We start from the raw sequence: 19,269 nt of genomic DNA, 5'->3' as shown, positions 1-19,269 counted from the left end.
GTGAACTGAGCCTTCTGAAGTGAGACGATAAATTGAAGGATTTTATACTCTGAACTGCATTTCGTTTTCTTAACTTTCTTTTCTGCTTTACTCTTGTTTTATACAGTGATGTTTAATTTAATACGCACTGCTATTTTAATTATAATTGTGAAAATTTGAGTTTGACTAAAACACAATAAATAAAAAAAAGTAAAGTCCCCAAGGTGTCCCCTGTCCCCCTCTCCCCCCAGATTTGATGTGTCTCCTACGCCCCTGTTTGGCGCGCAGAGAAAATCTCTAGAAGGACCTTTCCACAAAGAAATGGCGAAAAAAGAAGACCGGGCGCCATTTAGACAAAGATGGCTCCCGCAGTTGCTTTACAGCAGCTGTGAACGCAGCCCGCGTTTAATGTAAACCATGGTAGTTCAAACAAAACCACTGCCACCACCCATTCAGTGAGGAAAAGGTAACATTAAAAATGTTACATGAGCATCTAGACAAAGGGGATACTAAGTAACTCTTCCAGCACTCTATTGTAAGATAGTGGGCGCTGGGTTTAGAAAGTTACAATGGTAAGTAAAGTCAATTTCACTTTACTGCTCTGGGAAACAGTAGTTTATCCCAGAGAAGGTATTTAAACCTTTGGGAAATCTGAAAGACTTCCCTGTGTCACTGCACTGAGGGTGCTCTGTGACACAATGTAAAAGATGCCTATGGAGTTTGTCAGACACCACAACCAAATGAAACAGTGTTCAAAATCACATTATAATACATGAGAGAGTAGGAAAAAGGGTGTCACTCTCTGTAGGTTAAAAAAAATCAAGTCCTCAAAATCCAGCAAAGTTGCTGGGGATCTCGAAGGTGGAGGGAATTGGCACATTTCTGAGAATTCGCCCAAACACCCGGGAGGTGGACGGCCCAGATGTAGAGGTAGAGGTTTTCCAGGGCCCATTCCCACATGCTGACTGCTAGGTTGCACAGAGGAGGGGAACTGGTACCCTTCTGCTTGTTGACATAGTACATGCTGGAGAAGTGTTCGGTCTGGCTCAGTACAGTCCCGCCCCTAAGGAGCAGGAGGAAGGCTTTGAGGGCTAGCCAAACGGCTCTGAGCTATAGCCAGTTGATATGAGACTCCTGCTGCTGCCAGGTCCAGACTCCATGGACGCTGTGGCTGTCCAGAGTGGCTCCCCAGCCCTCTAGGGAGGAGTCTGTAGTAATGGTGAGCTGTGAAGTCTGCTGCCGGAATGGCCTGCCAGTCCGCAGATTGCAGTCCTTGGACCACCACGTGAGGCCAGAATGGAGAGAAGGCGGTATGCTGACCAGTTCCGCTTGGGAGTCCCTTTCCTGATTCCATGAGGCTGCAAAGTGCAGTTGCAGTCTGCACATTCAGGGCCTTGTGTGTGGCACAGCCAAGAGGACCATTGCCAGGATACCCAGCAGGTGCTGGTACCACCAGGCCGACTTAACTGGTCTGGTTAAGGAAGGGCGTAGTGGCCACCTTTCTGGCCATAATCTTGTCCTCCGATGGAAATACTTTCTCGGAGCTCGTATCCCAGATGAGGCCCAGGATGGTGAGTGTCTGCGTGGGCTGCAGCTGAGACTTCTTGAGGTTGATGGTAAACCCCAGGTCATGGAGTGTACTCATAAGCAAGGAGGAGGTGTGGACAACACCCTCCGGGGGATCTCGCTCTGACGAGCCAGTCGTTCAGGTATGGGTAGTCATGGTGGCCCTGGGCACTGAGGAGGACTGCCACTGCATTCTTGAGTCTGGTGAATACCCTGGGGGCTGAGTTGAGGCCAAAGGGTAGCACCTTGTACTGGAAATGACAGTCCATGATCCTGAAGCGTAGGAAGGAGCGATGGGGGTGCCAAATCGGGACGTGCAGGGAAGCGTCCTTCAGATCCAGGGAGCACATCCAATCTCCCTTGCCTAGTGTCTCTGCAAAGAGTGCTGGAGTAACCATCATGAATTTTTGAAGAGGGAGGGAGAGGTTGAAGGTGGAGAGGTCCAACACAACTCTCAGTCCACCCTGGTTCTTTTTCTGTATGGCAAAAGTCCTGGAATAGAAGCCTAATCCTCTCTGGGAGGCTGGTACTTCTTCCACTGCCTGGCTCTCGATGAGCAATCGGATCTCTGACAGAGTTGCCGTCCCAATCTGGAGGAGGAGGGAGGTATTGATAGGCGGTAACCCGAGGCTACTACTGAGAGTATCCACGGGTCCGCGAAGTTCTGGCACCAGAAATGCACGTAAGAGGCTAGCCTGCCCCCCACTGGAGACACATGGACCAAGAGGGACGCGTCATGCCTTTTTGCTCTCTGAGGCTGCTGCTGAGGAGGGGAACTGGAAAAAGCCCTTGCGCCCCCTCCCCCCCTTTTTGGTGCTTGCGCCGGTGCTGACTCAGCAAGCAGTCAGGTTGTCTCGACCTCCGCTCCTGGAATCCCCGGAACCCGCTGAACCTCCCCCTTTATCGGAGCATTAATGCGACTGGGTGTACACCTTGGGCGTGCCCTTAGTCAGGATAAAGGTTTTGCAGTTTGCAAGCTGTTCTTATCTAATTCCTCGTCGGTGGTAGAGGTCACCAACCTTGAACGGAAGGTCCAAAATGCGATCCTGTAAGACGCGGTCAAACTTAGTAGCCTGAAGCCAGGCCGTCCTGCTCATGACCGTGGCGATCCAGATGGCCTAGCAAGAGGTATCGATGTGGGCCACCATCCACTCCATGATGTCCTGCGCTACCAGCCTGGATTCTCCTTGACCCCCTTTGAAGCATGCCTGGCTCTGCACCGGAAATTCCGGAAGGAAGTCTGCTATTTCCGGCCACAACCTCTGGTTAGCGGCGGCCAGCATGGCATCCGCGTTGGCTTGACTCAGGTGCAGGGAAGCGTTGGAGTAAAGCTTTTTTCCCATACGCCTCCAAGATCTTCTTTTTACCTAGCAGCGCTGAGGACGAGGTGGCTGTGGATGACTGAAGCTTAGAGTAGATTGACACTGCAACGATCATGGGAGTGCGGCTGTGGGGTGCGTTGACAGCAAGTGTGTATCCCCATCCATCTCTATACTTGGCATCGAAGCGCAGATTGACAGGCTGGGCCAAGTGTGGCTTGAGCCAACCCCTCCTGGCCAGAACGACGACGTCCTTCTGCATCGGGATACCCTTCTTGGTAGAGGACCTTAGGAAGAGGACCTCTGCCAAGACGGTCTCCTCTGGCTGCTCTACCACGGGATGAGGAAGGCCCAGATATTCTGGCAAACTTGCAAGCCTGTCGTGAAAGGCCTTCGCCGACGATGGCGTGTCAGGTTCCTCCTCCTAATCTGTATCTGCCTGGGTGTCCGGCTGGTCCGCCGCGGGAGGAGGAGTGCTGGGCGCAGTGAACTGCAGTGTGGAGACTGGAGCCGGAGGCTGCTGCAGAGATTGTCTCGGAACCGGCTGAGCTAGGGCGGGTTCAACGGAGCCGGCAGCGGGGGCTGTGGTGACAGAGCCAAGGGAGGAATGACTACAGGTGCCGATGGAGTGACCAGAGGGAGCAAGTCCCTGACTGCATCCCATAGGTTGGGGGGTTTAAATCAGCCCCAAAAACCTTTCGAAGAACCTGTCTTCGGAAGCTGATGAGGAGGCAGGGGATACTGAGAGTGGCTGGGGGCTGCTGGGGCCTGAGCACACTCGGTCTGGGCTGCAGGGGAACCTGCCCTGCGCTACTGATGGATACACCATAGGCCACATACCTGGTTGACACGAGTCCCACCTTGAAACTCGTACACCCACCTGCTCCGTTCCTAGGAGTGGCATCGGACGAGTGGCCATGTTGTATGGCACGGCAGCCATTTTGTCGGGCTGCATTCCATGTGCCAAAGTCTTGGTGTTGGAACATGAGGCCTATCCCGCACCTCAGGACTAGGCCTGGAAGGCCTAACCCCCCTCGACATTGTCGCCGCTAGTGCTGCGTGCAGGCGCCCCATTGGACATGGTGCCGGTACTAGTGCAAAGCCCCTCTGGTGTAAATCCCGGTAGAAGAACCTTGCGGTCCCTCAGCACTGATACCAGTAGGATCCGGAGACCCATAGTCCGTAAGGCTGGTAGCTGGGTTAGCCTCGGTGCGTATGCTGGTAACAGAACCCAAGAGGTTCCTCCCGCTTGGGCATTTCCTAGGGAAGGAGTCGCCCTTACTTGAGCCTCGATCTCTAGTAGATAAGCTTCTTCAAGTCCTCTGGAGGAGACCCTTGGAAGAGTTCCCTCCACCTGGCTACCCTGTTCTTCAGTGCGTGTGGAGTCAAAGTCGCACGCGGTGCAACCCTCCCAGCCGTGGTCAGGGCCAAGGCAGCAGAGGCAAAGAGCTTGGGGGTCAGACGTGGGGAAGTCCCTCGCAGGCTGGACACATGCTGAAACCCGCTCAAGTCGACATGCGCCGGGTAGAAGCGTGACGCCCGAGAACCAAGTGTTAGGCAGAAACCTGTGCAGTTCCCTCTGGGACCACTGCAAAAGATTAAGGACTACAGGTGTTTGGCAGTAAACCCACTTGGTAGCACTCTGTACCACACAGATTCACTTGGTAGCTGTGGCTGAGCAGTCAGACTTCCCTCAAGAAGAGTTAGGCAGTATACAGAGTATTCACAATTGGTCAAGAGCACACAATAGAACAAGTAAACATTGACCAGAGGTTGGTGTAAAAGAGATAATTATGTATTTAAAACCACATCTAGAAAAACACACAGGCGCTAATAGTAAGCAATTCAAAAACAGGGTCAATAAAAGATATACACTCCCTTAAAAGAATTTGAAAATAAGTGGGGCTTTACTTAAGACTTGTCTGACAGCGGTGAGCGCTTAAAGTAGATGGCACTCTAATAATTCGTTTTTTGAAAAGGGAGAGAAGAGCAGAGAACAACTTGAAACAGATCCCAACACTTTTACAAGAACAGAACAAGAGGGGAAGGCAAAGTAAAACCATGAATTCAGAGTCAGTAGGCCGGATCCGCTTTAAGAGGATCGAAACGAAATGTGTCCAAGGTCACACGGTTGCAGTGCACAAAAGTCTTGTAATGGTTCAAAAAGGAGGTGGATCAAAGAAAGGGACCAGTTAGAGGGTCAAGGCGGCCAGCTCAGTCCAGAAGGTTAAGGAGTTATTATTACCTTGTTGCAATCTTTAGAAAGGGAGGCCTGGCGGACACAGTACCTTAAAGTGCAGCGGATGCAAGGCGGTGCTTCGTCCGGGGGAAGAGAGGATCTCGTCGTGGAGGAAGACAGGAGTCCGTTGCACTGCCAGGGTAGAAACCAGCCGCAGAGTTTCTCAGGTACAAGGAGTGGTCCGTTGATTTGCGGTCCAGTGGTGAGTGGCTATCCGGCTGCCGGGGTGCTTGGCACGGGCAGTTCGACCACAAACCGGGCTGGGGTGCGAAGAAAGAAAGGTAAACTGGTTGTGCCCACCAGTCAGGGGAAGAAGCCTCTCCAGCCGGGAGATGATCTCTGTCGTCGGGAAGTGGTGAGTCGGTTCTGCAGGGCTCCACCGGTGGTGTCGTCGTGGCAGGTCGGCTCAGCTTCTCCCTTGTCGGATTCTCAGGTCCTGTGGCGACTTCTGAAGTTCCAGTCCCCAAAGACCTGCTTTCATGCAGCATACCCCCATTCACTCAGCCTAGCTGTCAATCAAACATGCCAAGTGGTGACTAGAGTGCGACTTGAGTTACCAAGGTAACTCAGTCCAGGGTGCCTAAACCCCCTCCCACACCCCCTGTGGTACCCAGACAGAGTGGCACCACTTTTGGAGGCTTCTGTGGAGAAGCCCGCCAAAAAGTGGAACAAGGGGCTCGACTTGGGTTGGAGTCACAGAAGAGAACACAAATGCCATTTTAGAATAGAGTCTTGGCAAAAAATACCAACCGGAGAATTAATATTAATTAAATAAACCGGCGGTATGTTCGAGGCTATGAGAATTAAATAATTAAAGTTGGTAGCCTCGAACAATGGGAAAATCCCATAGGGAAATATTCGCGGTCGAATATAAAAAGTAGTTTCCACTGCCACCAGCCAAAACTCGATCAGGGGGGACTGAGACATGCCCCCTCGACTAACAGACCCCAGGGCAATCGAATTGCCCCGACCAGTACGTCCACAATATGATGGTTTGTACTGGTTTCTGTTAATAATTTGGGACTAGTAAAGCCAATGGTGACTTTACATGCCCCTGGGAGACAGTAGTCAGTCCCAGGGTATGGAGTCTATGGTGGGGTGTCACTATGACACCCCTGTGTTACTGCACGGAGGGTGCTGTGTAACACACCTAGGAAAAACACATGAGACCCTATGGAGTAAAGGACCCCATAGCCCATAAAACACATTACCAATCAAAGGAATACCATAAAACATGTCTAAGAGTGGGAGAAAAATAGTCTCACTCTTGGCAGGAGGAAAAAAACAAACTCCAGAAATCCAGCAAAGCTGCGGGGGGACTCACTAGGTTAGGAAATTCAGCCTAAAGAGAGAATTCTCCCTAACACCAAGTAGATAAAAGAATCCGGGGAAGAGCACGTGGAATTACATGGGGAGCCCAAACCCAGGAGCGCTGGTGAAATCGGCCCGTTCCCGTCAATGCGGAAAAGGGGAGTGGCGCCGGTAGGCGGAGGCAGGGTAGCGCATGCTCCCAGGGCTGCACCCCGAGCGCCTTTAAAATTTAAAGGGGAAGAAGGTTTTACTGGTGAAAAAGGTTTGGTCTCCCGTCCATAGAAAGGGACGCCCATACAGTAAGGAGGAGGAAAGGGGACAGGACGTGCGAGTACCACAACTGCTGGAGCAAACTGACGAGCCATAAAACTACCATGCTGGAAGATGTTGAGAGGTTCAGATGAACTGTTGTAAACTTTGATAACCAAGAGATAAAGCTTGGCACACAAGGCAGTGCATATATGAGGTTTTATCCACAAATGTTTGAGATTATGGTTGTCTTTATCAATGATCAAAGTATCAATGATATACTTGGCAGAATTAGCAACCAGCACCCATTGGAGGATGTCTCATTACAAGGTGAAGTGCTTTATTTTCCAATGACTAAACTTCGTTAACTAAGAGGGTCAGCAAGTCGTTCAATATAGGCATTGGTTGGTAAATGCCAAAATGACTCATCTGTTTCTGGTTAGGACAGTGTTGAACTTACCTAGCAGAAGAGCTACAAGAAATAAATCAGGAGTTATATTATGTTATTTGGCATCTGTATAGTACCTACTGCCAAGGCCCTTCGGATATACATATTACTGTAATTTGTGAGCACTTTGGATCAACTATTACATTCAGCATCATAATTTTGCCAAATTAAGGCCCAGTTATGTCCCTAGTTCAGCTGCTTACTCATCTAGATCAAGAGAACACTGATATAGTTGAACTCAAATGTGTTTAGATGCCAGTACACATAAATTGCATACTAATTTGAAGCACTGGAACAGTAGCAGCCATACTTTCAAAATATGCACTATTAGCAACAAACATCTTCAAATGTATTCTGGGAAAAAGGAAAAATGTGTAAATATAGCAGTGTCTGTACTTACTTTTGTGTTGTAAAAGGCGCACGTTGCATTGACCCATTCCATTAGCAATCCAACATTTTCAGAATAGTACAAAGATGTGAAATTACTGCTACTTGCTCTCTTTATAATGGGTAGACTGCCAATCAATTTTAGAGCACCTATCATTTTCTGTAAATCCCATGAATGCTTTAAAAATCTAATCTCTTCTTTTACTTCATCAATGTTGAGCAAAACATCCACCTGTAAAAAATAAAGTTGCACTTTAAAAAAAGAAAATGTGGAACTTGAAACAATGATTACAGATTCAGTTAAGAGGTGGTTAACATGAGGAAACACCTAAATGCTCAGAAGCTTGAAATGGGAATCCGTTTCAGAAATAAGCTTGAACTACAATATTCAAGTTATGTTAATTGCAAACAGTAAAACTTCCTGTTAGGCAGAATCCAGTGCAGTTCCCTTAGGGAGCACTACACCAGATTAGGACTACAGGTGAGAGCAATAAATCCCCTTTGGTATCAGTATGTACCACAAAGATTTAGTTGGTAGCTGTGGCTGAGCAGTCAGACTTATCTCAAGAGGGAGATGAGCAGTATTCAGGGTTTACACAATAGGCCTACTGTACTATGGCACAAGGAAACACTGACCAAAGCTTTGTAGTTCAAAAGTAGATATATATTTATTTTATACACCTCTAAGCAATCACATGTATCACAAGCATCAAGCAAGTTAAATTATGTCAATAGAAAAATATACACACTCCCTATATAAATTGTTGACCAAGTGAACCAGAGTGAAAACTGAGCAAAACAGCACAGTGACAACTACACACAAGGGATCCTCTAGCAATTTCTCACAAGGGAGGGAACACACAAGTTATCTAGAAATAGGTTCTTATACCCCCAAGCAACACTTCCCATCAGTTGTAAACCAGTTCAGCACGACAGTACATCAGTATAGGTAATACTTCAAATTGAAACTGAGCCAAATGGCACTTCACAATGATTATGCAGTGGGAAGGAAAGGGTAGTTATAAGAAAGGGTTGCACCACACATTTCGAATGGAGAATCAATCTTGAGAAAGCAGGTCTAACAAATGTGACCAAAGTCAGTAGGCCTGTGCCAGAGTTCGTGGTACAGGGCAAGGGCCCAGGAGCAAAATGTTCTTGTAGCTACAGTCAAGTTTTTGGTTAACGATCTTGAAAAGGTGGATGCAGAAAGCGAAAGACAATGTTGAGAGAGGGGCGGCCAACCCAACAGGTAGGGAAAGTATTTAAAACACCTTTAGCACTACCGCGAAGAAAGGGCAGCCTGGTGGAAGAATGTACCTTAAAAGTGGAGAAGTGGCTCCTGCGGTGGCGGTTGTTCCTGGTAGTTCCTACAGGTCGAGGGGTCCAGCAGAGGAAGAGAGGCTCTCGTCGTGGAGGAAGGTTCGAGACACTGCACTATCCAGGGATGAAACCAACCGCGGTGCTGCCAAACGAAGTTCGCGGTCCGGGCCGATAGCTGCCTGGCTATCCGGTCTCCAAGTGCTGGGCACTGTCGATTCCACCAAGGCAGGTCCAGAGAAGCGATGGGCAAACTGGTTGTTCCACCAGCTCAAGGGAAGAAGGCTCTTTCGATGAAGATCTCCTCTCGTTGTGTGGAAGAAAAGTAGAGACGATCCGGCAGGGCTTCACCGGTGGTGTAGATGCTGAAGATGTCTGTGGCTTCTCTCCCCTTCGGTTCCATAGTTCCAGTGGCAACATCTTGCTCTTCCAGTCCTCAGGACCCTGTTTTTATGCAGAAAGAGACCCATTCATACAGCCTAGCTGTCACTCACACAGTGGAGTGGTCTTCTTGGCGGGAGACCTTCCAGCCTATCAGGTTAGAGTGCGACCTGAGTTGCTGCGGCAACTCTGTCCAGGGGTCCTGCTCCCCCCCCCCCACACAATGGACCCATCCCAGACTCAGTGGCGCCGGAAGGAGGGCTTCTAGGCAGAAGCCCGCCAAACGGACGAACAAAGGATCCCCGACCTGGGTTAGGATCGTAGAGAAAGACACGAGAAAAGTTATATTAAAGTTCTGGCAAATAAATCCTACCGGAGCAAAGTTAATTTTAAAATGCACCGGCGGTATGTTAGAGGCTGTCAGAAAAAGTGGTAGCCTTGAACAATGGGAAAATCCCATAGGGAAATATTTGCGGTTGAATATTTACGGTAGTAACCACTGCCACCAGCCAGAAACTTTAGAGAGAGGGACTTTAAGGTACCCCCTTGAAAATGAACATAGGGGAAAAACCATTAACCGCTTCCAGTACCGCCATAGTAAGATGGGTTGTACTGGTTAAGTTCATAAAAATCGACTAGTAAAGTCAATGGGGACTTTACATGCCCTGGGAGACAGTAGTCAGTCCCAGGGTATGGAGTCTATGTTTGGGGGTCACTACGACACCATGGTATCACTGCACTGAGGTTGCTGTGTAACATGTGAATAAAGATGGTTCCCATGGGGGAGAGAATCCCATAGGCATTAAACACAAAAATAGCCTAAAACACACATAGCAGAAATGCCTAAGAGTGGGAAAAAGAGTCTCACTATTAGCAGGTAAAAAGAAACAAACCCTTCAAATCCAGCAAAGCTGCTGGGGGTCTCTATAGGTAAGGGAAATTAGCCATAGTATGAGAATTCTCCCTAACACTTCCTCACTGTGGTGATGTTTGAACTACTAGCCATACACCTCTTTCCCATCCCTCCTTCAGACTTACTGTAGCCCTTTATGCACAACAGGAGGCTGAAGAGCTTTATACAACATTGTTGTAAAGCAATTAGGATATTTAAGAACATGCACAGCCACTCGCTCATTAGGGAATCATTCTACAACTAGGTAATTAAACAAACCCTCTCCCCAGCCCTACCAATACCATGAGGCTGAACCTTGTTTTCCTTAGAGGAAGGGGGAGGTTAGCTTAAGAGTTAAAGAAACAGGACAGAAAACTTACCTGATTTTTCTGTCGACTGACAAAGTACCTGTCATCTATGGTTGGTCACTGAAAGCCAAAGTTTATCCATTATTTTTACCATGGTTATACTTCAGCTTTACAGGCCCTACCCAAGGGCTTTACTGAGCATTATTGGATCTGAAGACAGTTAAAGGCTTGAGCACAAGTGCTTTCAACAAGGTTTACAGGTTCAGAACATACTTAAAATGCCTCAGGGTGGGGTCTATAAAGCCATAATCTGCGTCCCACTAGATATAAAGTATATAGAAACCGGTACATGAATCCGCCTGGGCGGTTGCACGGCATTAGCTGCAAATATGCTCCACAAAGTGATAGCCTTGTAATGTAGAATTATGAGCAAACTGTGCGCTATACAAAAAACTATTTGCAAGCTATACTAGTTCGTATAGCCGGAGAATTAAGTTTGTCATATGTGATAAGGCCAGGTAGTGACTAACGTACTCCTAGTCCATAGTCCCCTTTCCTCCATACTGTATGGGTGTCCCTCACCAGGGACAGAACCTTTTTCACCAGATAAATCTACCCCTTTAAATTTTGATGCGCGCTGTGTTGCTGCCCTGGGAGCATGCGCTCTGACGCCCCCCACCAGCGCTACTCAGTCCCCTTTGACACGTCAACAATATTAACATTGCCTAATTACACCATACTGTATGGGCGATTACCACTGAATTTAGCCCCAGGGTGGAGAGGAGACCCTCCTTAAGGAAACAAGTTCCTTGGAACCGCCTGTCCGAAGGCCGCCCCTGACTTAGAGCCAGCGTCCAAACAGTAGTGCTTACAGAAAGCTGACGGGGTGGCCCAGGTAGCTGCCCTGCTTATGACCTGCCACAAAACCTGTTGCTGGAATGTGATGGCCTTGGCCCTGACGGCATTGGCGTGCATGTTGGCTGGCAACGGCTTGCGCTGCCCCACATAGTGCAGATGCAACGGCTGGTGCGGATGGAACAGTAATATGGACGGAACTGATGGAACGGTACGTGCGGATGAAACAGCTGGTGCAGGTGGAAGTGTGGATAGAGTAGATGGAACGGACGGAGTGGTTGGAACGGAAAAAGTGGATAGAACTGGCGAGTGGATGGAATGGACAACAAGTATGTTAGTCACTACGGTGAGTAACTTATTACTCCTACGTCCCGTCTCCTTTACTCCATACTGCAAGGGCAAGTACAGCTGAATGTAGCCCCAGGGTGGAGAGGTGCTTCCTTAAGAAAACAAGTTCCTTAACACTGCCTGCCAAATGCTGTGTCCGGCCTGGAGTCAGCATTCAAGCAGTAGTGCTTGCAGAAGGCTGTGAGCGTAGCCCATGTAGCCGCCTTGCCGATAACCTGTCATGGGACGTGCCTCTGGAAAGCAACCGCTTTAGCTCAGATTGCGTGGGAATGCATATTTGCTGGAAGAGGTTTGTGCTGCCCCTCGTAAGCCTCCTTGATGGCCGTAACCTTCCACCTTCCTTTGGAAGCAATGGATGCTTGACAGCCAGGCTTTGACCCACCAAAGATGACAGAGGGCGTCTGATTTGCAGAAGCTCTTGGTACTGTCCAGGTAGTATCTCAGCACATACCTCATATCGCAATACCCTCCGAGCATCATCATTGGGGTCCACGAAGAACATTGGTAGCACCATCTCCTCATTTAGGTGAAAGGAGGAGACTACCTTTGGTAAGAATGCGGGGCGAGTTCCAAGAACCACCTTGAAATTATGAAAAGTAGTGTAAGGCTCTGAAGCCACCAGCACCTGGATTTCACTGATCCGGCGTGCCTAGGTAAGGCCCACCAGGAGGGCTGTCTTAATGGTGACTAGCCTGATGTCTGCAGATGCCATAGGTTCGGATTGTTTATGTGCCAGGGCGCCCAAGACTAGATTGAGGTCCCACACCTGCTGTGGTTTCTTGATAGGTGGGTAAAGCCTGGTCAGGTCCGCCAAGTGTCTTTAACCAGCGGATTAGAGGATGAAAATACCTCCTCCTCAGAGTTCCTGACTCCAATGGCCGCCAGATAGGTGCAGCATGTGTCTACCTGCACCCCCGAGTGTGCGAGGTGTGCAGAGAAGGATAGCACATTGTCCAACGTGCAGATCACCGGATCAACCTCCTTTGATTCCGCCCAGTGACAAAATCTGGTCCACTTGCTTTTGTACCGACTCCTGGTAGCATCGCTCCTAGCCCCTTAGGTTAGCTTGTGACAGATGCAGATGCTTCAGTGTGACTTGTTCAGGAACCACGCTACAAGGGCTAACTTCGGGGAGGTGGGGGGGCGGGGTGGATGACCGTGCCTCCCTGCTGAGAGTCGGTGTGCAGGGCCCAGCAGAAGGTGCACCAGGGCCTGATCCGACAGGCTGAGTAGTTCCGAGAACCATGGCCTTGCTGGACACCACAGAGCCATCAGGATGATATGGAGGTGCAAGGCCTCTCTGATATTGCAGATTAACCTGTGGTCCAGGTGGGTGGGAGGGAGGGAAGGCATTCGCTTTCATGTTCCACTGGATCTGCATTGCGTCGCCCAGAGAGCCCCTGCCCTGTTCCTGCCAGAATGCAAACTGGAGGCACCTCCGGTTGGACTAGGTGGCAAAGAGATCCACCTGAGGATGACCCCACTTGTTGCAGATGCCCTGAAGGACCTGTTCGTCCAACTGCCATTCGTAGCTGTCCGCACCCAGCCTGCAGAGCCTGTCCGCCTCCAGGATGCACTCCCCAGGGAGGTGGATTGCTGCCAAGTGCATGTTTACCAGAGCCCGCCCACAAATGTTGACTGCTAGAGTGCAGAGGGGCAGAGACCTGATGCCACCCTGCTTGATGCAATACATGCTGGTGGAGCTGTCAGTGTGAGTGAGGACCGCCTTGCCACTGATCAGGAGGAAGGCTTTGAGCGCAATCCAGATGGCCATCAATTTGAACTATTTGAAGTGGGCTACCTGCTCCTGACGGGACCATACACCATGGACACTGGCTGCCCAAGGTAGCTTCCCAGCCCTCTAGGGATGGGTCCGTGTAGATGGTGACCTGAGGTTCTGGAGGATGGAAGGGCCTGCCCATCTGCAGGTTGGTGTCCGTGCTCCACCAGACTAGATCCTGGTGGAGAGGATGTGGGATGGTGACCTGCTCTGCCTGGGAACCCCTCTCCCGACTCCAGGAGGCTGCGAAGTGCAAATGCAGTTGCCTCATTTTGAGCCTCGAATGTGGAACTGCCAGGAGACACGCTGCCATGATGCCCAGGAGGTGTTGGTACCACCATGCAGAGGTCACTGCTCTGCTGAGAAAATGTGCCGTGGCCCTCTTGATTGCTGCGAACTTGTCCGCTGAAGGGGAATACCTCTCGGAGCTCGTATTCCAGATAAGGCCCAGGAAGGTTAGACTCTGTATGGGTGTCAATTGTGACTTCTTGAGATTCATGGAAAATCCCAGCTCATGTAGTGTATACATGAGGGCGGAAGCAATATGCTGGATTGCGTATGAGACCTTGCCCTGACTAGCCAGTCGTCTAGATATGGCTAGATGTGATGCCCCTGAGCCCTGTGTAGGGCTGCAACAGCGTTCACCAGTCTTCTAAAGACCCTGGGGCAGAATTGAGGCCAAAGCTTAGAACCTTGTATTCAAAGTCGAAACTCAGAAAGGCCGGATTGGGTTGACAGATCAGGACGTGTAGGTAGACATCCTTATGAAACAGGGAGCACATCCAGTCTCCTGCACACAATGTGTCCACTATTAGCGCTGAGGTAACCATCAAACTTTTGTACAGGAAGGAAAAGGTTCAAGGTGGAAAGGTCCAACAACTCTCAGGCCAGCCTGGGTCTTTTTGTGTTTAAGCGAACATTCGTGAATAGAAGCCCAATCCCCGCTGAGAGGCTGGGACTTCCTCCACTTCCTGACCCTCTATGAGCGAGCGTATTTCCGCCAAAAGAGTTGCTGTACCAATCTGTGGAAGCGGAGGAGAGAGAAGGAGGGATAGAGAGCCAGAAGCCTGTGGATAATATTGAGAGGATCCATGAACCTTGTCCGCCAGTGGTGAGCGTTAGGGGCAAGAATGCCCGCGCCACTCCCTCCCCCACCCCCCACCAGAGACTTGTGGATCCAGATGGGTTTGCCATGCTTTCTTTCCCTCTGATGCGGGGGCTGAGGAAGGGGACCGGAAAAAAGCCCTTGTGAGCCACCTTGTGCTGGCTCGGGGGTCTGTCCGGTTTTCGGGGCTCTGGACCGTCTCCCTTGGAAGCCCCTGAAGCCTCCGAAGGACCAACCCTTGTCTGAGCGGTGGTGCGCTTGGCTATGTGTCTTCGGGGTGAACTTGGTGAGGATCAATAAAGACTTAGCAGTCTACGAGCTATTCTTTTGATCAAGTTTCACGTCCGTTGTTGAATGGAACAGATCGCCCACTCGAAAGGAAGGTCCAGTATACGTTCCAGGACATCAGGGTTGAATTTAGTCGCCCTTAGCCAAGCAGTCTTTCTTATGTCGGAAGGAAAACAGATGACACGACCTGAGATCAATGTGAGCCACTGTGGACTCCATTATGTCCTATGCCCCTATTTTGGCTTCAGTCAGCCCAGACTTGAAGCAAGCCTGGCTCTACATAGGGAGTTCAGGAAGGAAGTTAGCGATCTCCCGCCAGAACCTCTGGTTGACCACCGCCAGCATGGCATCCGCATTGGACTGGCGCAGATGGAGTGGCATCTGAATAGATTTTCTTTCCAAAGGCAACCCGGATATTAACTTGTCCAGGAGTGCTGAGGCTGATGTAGCAGAAGACAATTGAGGCTTAGAGTACAGTGATGCTGCCACTACCACCAAACGTGTGGCTGGGGGTGCGCCGACGGTAAGGGAGGGGTCCCCTTCCGTTTGCCTAAACTTTGCATCAAGGTGCCGATTGGTAGGCTGGGTAGAATGTGGCTTTAGCCATCCTCTTTTTGTCAAGAGCCACCACATCCGTCTGCAGTGGGATTCCCGTTCTAGCCTTGGGGCATTGTTAGGCAGAATCATATACAGTACCCTTTGGGAACACTACACACAATTAAGACTACAAGTGACAGTACAATTTCACCATTGGTACAAGCCTGTACTACACAGTTATAGTGGGAGCAGTAGCAGAGCAGCCAGACTTATCTCAAGAGTAAGTGAGCAGTACAAATAGTTACACAAAGGACAGCAATTACTATGGTTCAGGCAAACACTGACTCAAGGTTTCTAAGTAAAAGAATATATATTTATTTACTCAACAGTTGTATAACATTTCTCCATTCCCAGCAAGTTAAAAATCACAATCATAAATACACCACACCACTTCCCTTAAATTCTAGACAAGTTAGGCTCACAAAATGAAGTGGGAGCAAAATGGCATTCCAGTAATTTAAAAGGGAGGGAAAGACAAAGTTATCAACAATTAGGAAAAACCAACTGGTAAGTATTCTGAGCAGTTGAACAAGAGAGACTACAGTGAGGAGATCAGCTAGAAAAGACTTAGGCCCAAAGTCAATGGGTCAAAAGTCTTTTGCTCAAGATCACACAGTTCAGGGTAGTTCGTTCAGGGTTAAGGTTTGTGGCACAGATTCCAGACGAGGTTGGTTGGTAGAAAAGTTAGTTCTAAGAGAAGAGAAGGACAAGCCCTCGGATTGGAGAAAGATTTTAAACACTTTCACCGCGGCTGACCGAAACGGACAACCAGATTTGCACAGTACCTTAAAACGGAGAGGGAGCTGTAGCTGAGGCGGACGTTTCTGGTGGTTCCTGTAGGCTCACGGTTCCTGAAGCGACTGTCGGACTGATCAGAAGTAGGAAGACTGGAGGGTCCTGTGCCACCCAGGGAAGAAGCCAGCAGCAGAGCAAAACAACAAATAAAATGTGCACTCCTTAAAACCCAAGCAGGGTCCGACCTTCCTGGCTATCCGGCCCACTTTAGCTCTTTAGAGCAAATTCGACCAGAGGAGGGGTCCTGGCTTGTAGTTTGGGCGAACTGGTTGGTCCCACCAGCTCAAGGGAAGAAGGTTTCTTGCAGGGTCTTCTCTGTCGGATGCGGAGATTCGGACCTACAGCAGGGCTTTACCAGGCGGTTCAGTCGTGGTAGGGGTCCTCTTCTTCCAGTTCCTCGTTGGTTCTTTCATTCCAGTGGCGACTGCCCTTCCAGTCCCAGAGACCTGCTTTTTATGCAGTTTTCCCTCCATTCATACAGCCTGGCTGTCAATCACACAGCAGGGTGGCCGGCCTGGCAAGGCCAGTCCCTTTAGCTAATCAGACAAGAGTGCGACTTGGGTTACCAAGGGAACCCATGGCAGAGGTCCGAAGATCCCCTCCCTCACATCCTGCCTACCTAGACTATCAGGCGCCTTAAGGAGAGCTTCTGTGCAGAAGCCCGCGAAAAGACAGCGAACAAAGGAGTCATCCCCGGTTTGGCGCGCAGAGAAAAACATGAGTAAGACTTAAACAAAAAGAAATGGTGACTAAACCCAGCCGGAACCGAAATAAAATGTATTTGGTCAAACGGGTTTATGTTCGAGGCTAATATAATAGCCTAAAACATTACCACGTTTATATAAGATAATCGCGGTAAAAAAGTTAGGGTAGATACCACTGCCACCAGCCAAGTCTTAATGTTAAGGGAGCGAAAAAAGGCTCCAAGAGGCACAGACAAAAAGGGATAAGAGTTAACCCTTTCCAATACTCCATGTAAGATGGGGTGTACTGGGTCTGTGATTTAAAGTGACTATATAAAGTTAATGGCAACTTTACCTGTTTCTGGGGGACAGTAGTCATCCCCAGAAAAATGGAGTCAGTGGGAAGTCTCAAAGACAACCCTGTGTTACTGCACTAAAGGTGTTGTGTAACACAAAAAGTGGTGCACATGGAGTAGGTGAGGCTCCAGTGCCAAGATCACACAAACGGTGAAAATACACACAGCAAAACACATGTAATAGTAGGAAAAAAGGCTCATACTCTTACCGGGTGAAAAAAAGAAACCCTAGAAATCCAGCAAAGCTGCCGGGGAACTCTTTAGGTAAGGGAATTCAGCCATTTATGAGAATTCTCACTAACAGGCATAGAGTGAGAACGTCTGCCAATACCCCTGCCTCTGGTTGTTCCACCTGTGGGATCCCCAAATACTCAGCCAGGCCCACCAGATGCTCGTGAAAGGCTTTGGGTGATGGAGTGTCGTAAACAAGTAACAAAAAATTGATGAGCTTGGAACACGCATGGTTCCAGTACAGGTTTATCGGTAAAATAAAACTGGCCGTCGCCTGGCCATCATCACTGCAAAAATGGGCCACCGCTGCTAGAATACCCAGTGCATCAGATGAAATCTTTACTAAGTCACGAAAGATGGTATTTCTTACTGCAATGACCTGGCCTCCTGCTGGGCGGCCCCCATTGGAGTGTGAGGGCAGGTTCTCTACCATAGAAAAGCCATATCTTACAAAAGAACGCAGGAGCCACTTCTCCTGAAGGACGACTTAATGCACAAAAAGTGTTAACACCCTGTTTTCTAGACACAAAACTACTGGGACCCCACGTATTTCAACACAACAGCGATATTGCCCCCCCCCCCCACCTAAAGTACTTCAGCTATCAGGCCATGTTGTGAAAAGGTCTGGGAAATAATCTGTGGGGCAGTGATTTTACATTAGACTGAGAAACCTTTTGTGTACCCCCACCAGCTCTACGAGATGGCCCCTCACCCACCTGCGTATTGGGTATTCTCAATGCAGGTGACCGATCACGAGAGGCAACCCGCAGGGTTTCTCCCTGGTTCGCAGTTGCCCCCACCAGAGCCACGCTTGGGAGGGTTAAAGATAGCATGTATCCCATTTTATTTAACGCTTCTCGCGCCGCCCTTTTTTCTCCTGCCAAGAGTGCGACTCTTTCTCCCACTCTTGGACATGAGTTATGGTGTTCCTTTGACTGTTAATGTGTTTTATGGGCTATGGGGTCCTTTACTCCATAGGGTCTCATGTGTTTTTACTATGTGTGTTACACAGCACCCTCCGTGCAGTAACACAGGGTTGTCATAGTGACACCCCACCAAAGACTCCATACCCTGGGACTGACTACTGTCTCCCAGGACATGTAAAGTCACCATTGGCTTTACTAGTCCCAAATTATGAACAGAAACCAGTACAAACCATCATATTGTGGATGTACTAGTCGGGGCAATTCGATTGCCCGGGGTCTGTTAGTCGGGGGGGGCAAGTCTCTGTCCCCTCTGATCGAGTTTTGGCTGTTGGCAGTGGATACTACTTTTTATATTCGACCGCGAATATATCCCTATGGGATTTTCCCATTGTTCGAGGCTACCAACTTTAATTATTTAATTCTCATAGCCTCGAACATACCGCTGGTTTATTTATTTACTATTAATTCGCCCGTTGGTCTTTTTTGCCAGGACTCGATTCTAAAATGGCGTTTGTGTTCTCTTCTGTGACTCCAACCCAAGTCGAGCCCTTTGTTCCACTTTTTGGCGGGCTTCTCCACAGAAGCCTCCAAAAGTGGTACCACTCTGTCTGGGTACCACAGGGGGTGTGGGAGGGGGTTTAGGCACCCTGGACTGAGTTACCTTGGTAACTCAAGTCACACTCTTGTGTGATTGGCCCAAGTGGTGAGCAGGCCGGCTCACCACTTAGCATGTTTGTTTGACAGCTAGGCTGAGTGAATGGGGGTGTGCTGCATAAAAGCAGGGCTTTGAGGACTGGAACTTCAGAAGCCGCCACAGGACCTGAGAATCCGACGAGGGAGAAGCTGAGCTGACCTACCACGACAACACCAACGGTGGAGCCCTGCGGAACCGACTCACCACTTCCAGGC

At 49.4% G+C, this 19,269-nt stretch overlaps 1 protein-coding gene across 2 annotated transcripts in view; it reads right to left on the bottom strand.

The window, feature by feature from the left end:
• The window catches only part of ASPM (assembly factor for spindle microtubules), a 1,022,684-nt gene that overhangs the window by 675,003 nt on the left and 328,412 nt on the right, over positions 1–19,269 (bottom strand). For both annotated transcript variants that reach the window (XM_069641523.1, XM_069641524.1), the window contains exon 14: positions 7,512–7,730. In XM_069641523.1, the coding sequence (XP_069497624.1) occupies positions 7,512–7,730 (219 nt within the window). The remainder of the gene's footprint in view (positions 1–7,511; positions 7,731–19,269) is intronic.

This window comes from Ambystoma mexicanum, chromosome 1q (genome assembly GCF_040938575.1).
Source record: "Ambystoma mexicanum isolate Mex_15411 chromosome 1q, UKY_AmexF1_1, whole genome shotgun sequence".
In the NCBI taxonomy this organism is placed as follows: Eukaryota; Metazoa; Chordata; class Amphibia; order Caudata; family Ambystomatidae; genus Ambystoma; species Ambystoma mexicanum.
Note: the sequence above shows the minus strand (reverse complement) of the source record. Positions and strands in the feature narration are given on the sequence as shown.